At 40.5% G+C, this 6923-nt stretch overlaps 1 protein-coding gene across 1 annotated transcript; it reads right to left on the reverse strand.

Annotated features, from left to right (window-relative positions):
* Window positions 1–4925: 4925 nt before the first annotated feature.
* Window positions 4926–6019, reverse strand: LOC120035968 (zinc finger protein 239-like). The gene is made up of 2 exons (XM_038982457.1): window positions 5649–6019; window positions 4926–5531 (listed from the first exon to the last, which is right to left on the reverse strand). The coding sequence occupies exons 1-2, from the start codon at window positions 5988–5990 to the stop codon at window positions 5094–5096; spliced, it is 780 nt and encodes a 259-aa protein (XP_038838385.1). The 5' UTR covers window positions 5991–6019; the 3' UTR covers window positions 4926–5093.
* Window positions 6020–6923: the final 904 nt, after the last annotated feature.

The following is a 6923-nucleotide window of genomic DNA, read 5'->3' on the forward strand; positions in this document are numbered from 1 at the left end:
CGCTATGCTAGCTATGCTAGTCAGCTTTTTTACTGGGGGGGGGGGGGGGGGGGTGCTCCCGGACCCGGGTTTCTGAGGCGGTAGAAGTTTTAATGACCTAAAGCACAATTATATTTTTGTAAAAAAGTGTTCGAGCAGTATGTGTGTTCTCTCATGAACTTTAAGTAGCCTCTATTTGATGTGAAATATTCCTTTCGAGACGATGCTAACGATACGATGCTAACTTCTCTCACCCAGTGGCATATGGACTATTTAGGTGAGTGTTGGTGTTGCCACATGAAGCAGTGCCCACTTTGCAAAAGGTAACATGGACAGATACGGCTCTACCTGTGTAGAGCTCATGCCCCTTTGCCCTTCCTGTCTCTAAAGTGCCTATTTGGTTGGTGGTATAATTTGTATTCATTTTTTTGTCATAGTTATTCTGTATTCACTGTCTGTAAGTCGTCGTTAAATTAGCCTAAGTGATTTATATTTTCCTTTCTGAAGAGGAAATAGCGCAGAAATGCCCCTGTCTGAGTGCATTTGTCTACCACTATGTGTAGCTGTTAGCAATGATGCTAATGACAACCATCTTCTGTTTGATGGACAAGCTTTCACAAAAAAACGTTGTCAATTAAATGTTAACTACAAATTAGTCTATGTTTAACTGGCAGAATGATATCATGACTATTTGCATCAATCCAGTTGTGATTTGTTCAGCAGACTCTGCAATCACATGTGTGCTACAGAGACACCACTAACCAAGCAAGGCTCTTGCTGGTGACACTTGAATTAAAGGTTATCTACACCCCAATATAAAAAAATATTTAAATAAATGTCAAATGTGGTCTCCTGATGTGGCTTAAGTATTGTTGTGGACTTAAAACATCCAATGTTGTTGTTATTCTATTAACAGTGTGATTTAGAGAGAAAACCAGAACAACAGAGACAAGTCAGAAACCTGGAAAAACTAAACGGAGAAAATGGAATTAGAGAAAAAAACGAATTAAGTGAAAAACGGATTTGAAAGAGATGTTATGTATAGATAGAGATGTTATTGAGCCCTAAATATTCTATACATTTTCTCTCATTACTGGATTATTTAGGGATAGTGTAGAGTAACAGCTGTATCCTGTCATGGTAGAATACATGATAGTGACAACACATGGAGCTGGGTTGGATATAGTAATTGTAGGATACATGATAGTGGCAACACATGGAGTTGGGTTGGATATAGTCATGGTAGGATACATGATAGTGGAAACACATGGAGTAGGGTTGGATATAGTCATGGTAGGATACATAATAGTGGCAACACATGGAGTTGGGTTGGATATAGTCATGGTAGGATACATAATAGTGGCAACACATGGAGTTGGGTTGGATATAGTCATGGTAGGATACATGATAGTGGAAACACATGGAGTTGGGTTGGATATAGTCATGGTAGGATACATGGTATTGTGTTGGATATAGTCATGGTATTGTGTTGGATATAGTCATGGTATTGTGTTGGATATAGTCATGGTATTGTGTTGGATATAGTCATGGTAGGATACATGGTATTGTGTTGGATATCGTCATGGTATTGGGTTGGATATAGTCATGGTATTGGGTTGGATATAGTCATGGTATTGTGTTGGATATAGTCATGGTATTGTGTTGGATATAGTCATGGTATTGTGTTGGATATAGTCATGGTAGGATACATGGTATTGTGTTGGATATAGTCATGGTAGGATACATGGTATTGTGTTGGATATAGTCATGGTAGGATACATGGTATTGTGTTGGATATAATCATGGTATTGTGTTGGATCTAGTCATGGTATTGTGTTGGATATAGTCATGGTATTGTGTTGGATATAGTCATGGTATTGGGTTGGATATAGTCATGGTAGGATACATGGTATTGTGTTGGATATAGTCATGGTAGGATACATGGTATTGTGTTGGATATAGTCATGGTATTGTGTAGGATATAGTCCTGGTATTGTGTTGGATCTAGTCATGGTACACACACACACACACAAAGACACAAATACCCTTACATTGATGACAATTTTGCGAACATCATCACATAGATTGTTTGGGTTGAAATGATGTGGAAACATCGTTGAGTCAACCAGTTTTTGCCCAGTGAGGTTTTGTTTGTGAGAGAGATTATAGTAGACGGTTGCTGTCTAAAAGTGATTGATGTTTTTCTGTGTCCTTTGGTTGTCCTCTCGTTGACCTGTGAATGACATCATCTCCGGATGTTCCCACCATATTTAGTGTGTGATTATGTAACTTTGTAGTGCAGCTGTTTCTTTGTAGTAAAACACATGTTTGAAGTAAAAAGTAATGTCCTGGTGATTGATGTGGCGCTGTTGAACTGAAAGAAATATGTTTGAAGTAAAATATGTTTGATAATAGAGTGTCAGAGGGATGTCTCAGTCAACCTCCCCCCAAAAACAAAAAATCCCCAGAGGCCTCTCACACCCTCCTCTTTGAAAGGGTCATTGTACTCTTTACCTATGCTTCCTTTACTGATGACCTAAACAGATAATTTTTACCCTTTAAAAAAAAAATAGTTGTCAGCTATCCAGATGTAATGGTCAAGAGGTTGTGAACCTAGAGGGGGCCCTTGAACACATGTTGTGTTGAGGTGCACCTAGAGGGGGCCCTTGAACACATGTTGTGTTGAGGTGCACCTAGAGGGGGCCCTTGAACGCATGTTGTGTTGAGGTGAACCTAGAGGGGGCCCTTGAACACATGTTGTGTTGAGGTGCACCTAGAGGGGGCCCTTGAACACATGTTGTGTTGAGGTGAACCTAGAGGGGGCCCTTGAACACATGTTGTGTTGAGGTGAACCTAGAGGGGGCCCTTGAACACATGTTGTGTTGAGGTGCACCTAGAGGGGGCCCTTGAACACATGTTGTGTTGAGGTGCACCTAGAGGGGGCCCTTGAACACATGTTGTGTTGAGGTGAACCTAGAGGGGGCCCTTGAACACATGTTGTGTTGAGGTGAACCTAGAGGGGGCCCTTGAACACATGTTGTGTTGAGGTGAACCTAGAGGGGGCCCTTGAACACATGTTGTGTTGAGGTGCACCTAGAGGGGGCCCCTGAACACATGTTGTGTTGAGGTGAACCTAGAGGGGGCCCTTGAACACATGTTGTGTTGAGGTGAACCTAGAGGGGGCCCTTGAACACATGTTGTGTTGAGGTGCACCTAGAGGGGGCCCTTGAACACATGTTGTGTTGAGGTGAACCTAGAGGGGGCCCTTGAACACATGTTGTGTTGAGGTGCACCTAGAGGGGGCCCTTGAACACATGTTGTGTTGAGGTGAACCTAGAGGGGGCCCTTGAACACATGTTGTGTTGAGGTGAACCTAGAGGGGGCCCTTGAACACATGTTGTGTTGAGGTGCACATTATAACGATGTGTGGTGAGAGTCAGAGAGCAAGTTCAGGGAGTCAGTGTTCTAATAAATACAACATGAAACTAAATAAGAAACAGAAACAATAACGTCTGGGGAAGGAACCAAAGGGAGTGACGTATATTTATATAGAAGGTAATCTGGGAGGTGATGGAGTCCAGGTGAGTCTGATGACGAGCAGGTGCGCGTAACGATGATGACAGGTGTGCGCCATAATGAGCAACCAGACGACCTAGAGGCCGGAGAGAGAGCACACGTGACAACACACGTTTTCTGTTTATGAAGGAATAAACGATTGACAGGATATAGACCACAAAACAACCAAAAAAAGGTCATTTTACCCCATTAATAACCTTTTACTGCAGGGGGCTAAATCAGGGGCACACAGTGTTTTCTTGGTAGTCTTAAACAAATCTACTGTGAAACAAAAGTATCCACATCACACACATGGTTATGGGCTTAAAAAAAGAAGACACCAGTACCGGGTCAGATATAGTTTCCATGTATTTATATTTGAGTTTGCTCAATATGACACTTTAAATAAACTCAGCAAAAAAAAATAAACGTCCCTTTTTCAGGACCCTGTCTTTCAAAGATAGTTCGTAAAAATCCAAATAACTTAATTTTGACAAAACAATATTGTTAATGTATGTAGTAGTACCCACCCTTGGGTTATGATGTATATGACATGACAAGATACATTGGCTACTTTAGTAATCTTTTTTTATTGACATGTTTATAATCCAAAAGTATGTTTTTAGAGGGGAGGGAAATACTGTTTATGTTAAACTGTAGAGAACAAGAACCTTTGGTGAATCAAGGATTCCCTGATATTTTAAATACTACACATGTCCAGAAGGCTGGTTATGACAAACACATTTCAAAGTTTAAAACGAGGCTGTCAAGACTTACATTTCTTTGAGTCGTCAACTAAAGGGATTTAGGTTGCCAGTTGGGTGAAAAATATTTTTTTTAAATACCTGATGTTGATGGTTTTTTACAAACCCAATCAGTTTTCTACATCTAACATCATCACATGGATTTGTTTGGTGAAATGATGTGGAAACAACGTTTATTCAACCAGTGGGAGGCTTGTAAATGACCCCAGGAAAGTGGAACAAGGAACTCTTCATTGAGACAATTATAAACAGCAATCCGTGGGAGAGTTGTGGTGGATATTATAAAATAAGGATCTGCTGGAGTCCAAGTCAAACCAAGATTCTTTATTTCTGAGCTCAAGAGAGAATAACAGTTACACAGCTCAGAGTAGACAGTCTGAAGCATTGGGTGATGAGCACATATCTTTATAGTTTCCTGTTCCTGGGAGGGACTTCATCTATACAATCTATACAATGACGCAGGTGCAGCTGGTTTGCAACACAGGATGATACTCCCAGGAACAGGAGATTATAATAGTAGAGTTTCACAAGGTTAGTCACATACTCAGTTATGTGGACACATACAATTAACATTTTCCATTACAGAGTCAGTGATAACTTTTATTTCATTAAATCATCAGTGGGCCAACAATGCAAGTGTCAACAATGGAGCAAATGCATCACATCCAAATATCACTTGATTATCTGTAGTGCTGGAGGAAAGACACATGCAGATAAACACATACAGTCAGAGTTTAAAAAAAGGACCATTTAAACACACGGAATACTCTTTATTCAAACTGACATACTCCATATTCAATTAATGTTTTCTCCCGTGTGGATTCTCACATGTCTTTTAAGTGACTGTGATGAGTAATATGTCTTCCCACAGTCTGAGCATTTGTAAGGCTTCTCCCCTGTGTGTATTCGCTCATGAGCTATCAGGCTTCCTAACTCGCTAAATCTCTTTCCACACTGGGAGCAGTGGTAAGGCTTCTCCCCTGTGTGTATTCTCTCGTGTTTTTTCTGATTACTTAAGTGGGTAAAACTCTTTCCACACTTGGAGCAGTGGTGCGGCTTTTCTCCCGTATGCATTCTCTCGTGTATTTTCAGGCTCCAAAATGTTGCAAAACTCTTTCCACACTGGGAGCAGTGGTACGGCTTTTCTCCTGTATGTATTCTCTCATGAATTTTCAGTGTCCCTATCGTTGTAAAACTCTTTCCACACTGGGAGCAGTGGTAAGGCTTCTCACCTTTGTGTATTCTCCCAGGTCGTTTCAGGTCCCTTAACTGGTTACAACCTGTTCCAAACTGGGAGCAGTGGTGAGGCTTCTCCAATGTGTGTATTCTCGCATGTTGCTTCTCCAATGTGTGTATTCTCCCATGTTGCTTCAGGTGTCCTTTCTGGTTAAAACTCTTTCCACACTGAGAGCAGTGGTAAGGCTTCTCCCCTGTGTGTATTCTCTCGTGTGTTTTCAGGTTACATAACAGGGTAAAACTCTTTCCGCACTGGGAGCAGAGGTAAGGCTTCTCCCCTGTGTGTATTCTCTCATGTTGTTTCAGGTCCCTTAACCCGTTACAACCCGTTCCACACTGGGAGCAGTGGTAAGGCTTCTCCCCTGTGTGTATTTTCTCATGTTGGTTCAGGTGTCCTTTCTGGTTAAAACGCTTTCCACACTGGGAGCACTGGTGTCGTCTTACTGGTTTGGACATCTCTGGCTCTGGTTCCTCCGAGTCTGGTCTCTCTCCTGCCAAAGACAGATTGTTTATTTAAACAGAGACTTGAATGAAACCTCCACATGATAAAACAGCCTTGCAACGAGGGTAAATCCTAATCAGATCCCTCAATAACCTGAGGCCAGTTTTAACAATCTTGGTGTGATTTTAAAACAAATTATGTTGTATAGCTTCCTGGTAATTACTGATAATATGTTTACATTACTTATTTTATTAATTCTGTTTTACAAGTCAGAACACAAAAAACTAAACAGTTCTAGGACACTGAAGACACAGACGTCGCTGGATTCCAATCAAGCAGGTGGTTCTAGATATATAACCTTCATAGTTGTATGATACAGAATGTGACCTACACACTTCCTTGAACCTAAAATAAGTAAATAAGTAATTTAAAGTGGAAGTCCAAAACATGTTTTTACGTTGAAGACACAAAGCACATCAGTTACATCTCCCCGTTGTTGAAAGGGTTCGACACGCTATTTAAATGGCCCAATTTATTTAGACGTTAACACATTTTCAACATTTTAACTGTCACTGATGTCATGACAGTTTGGGTAAAGTAAAAAATAAGGTGAAATATTTTGGGGAGACGTTCCTAAAACTGATAGTAACTATATATAGTACATCTAGCCATATTATAAAGTCTGAAAAGGCTTGGTCATTCACATGTTATGAATTCGCTATGACATCATCATATGTTCCTAAAACTGATAGTAACTCTACTGAACAAAAATATAAACGCAATAAGTAAAGTAGAGCCATTGGTGCAGACTAGAGCAATATGTAAAGTAGAGCCATTGGTGCAGACTAGAGGTCGACCGATTATGATATTTCAACGCCGATACCGATTATTGGAGGACCAAAAATACCAATACCGATTAATTGGCCGATTTTTATATATATATTTGT

The sequence above is a fragment of the Salvelinus namaycush genome, unplaced genomic scaffold, assembly GCF_016432855.1.
Source record: "Salvelinus namaycush isolate Seneca unplaced genomic scaffold, SaNama_1.0 Scaffold117, whole genome shotgun sequence".
NCBI lineage: Eukaryota > Metazoa > Chordata > Actinopteri > Salmoniformes > Salmonidae > Salvelinus > Salvelinus namaycush.

Coding starts and splice junctions, on each gene's coding strand:
- LOC120035968 (XM_038982457.1), bottom strand. CDS start 5,990: ATGTCCAAACCAGTAAGACGACACCAGTGCTCCCAGTGTGGAAAGCGT. Junction 5,532..5,648: donor AGCAACATGGGAGAATACAC/ACATTGGAGAAG, acceptor AGAATACACAAA/GGTGAGAAGCCTTACCACTG.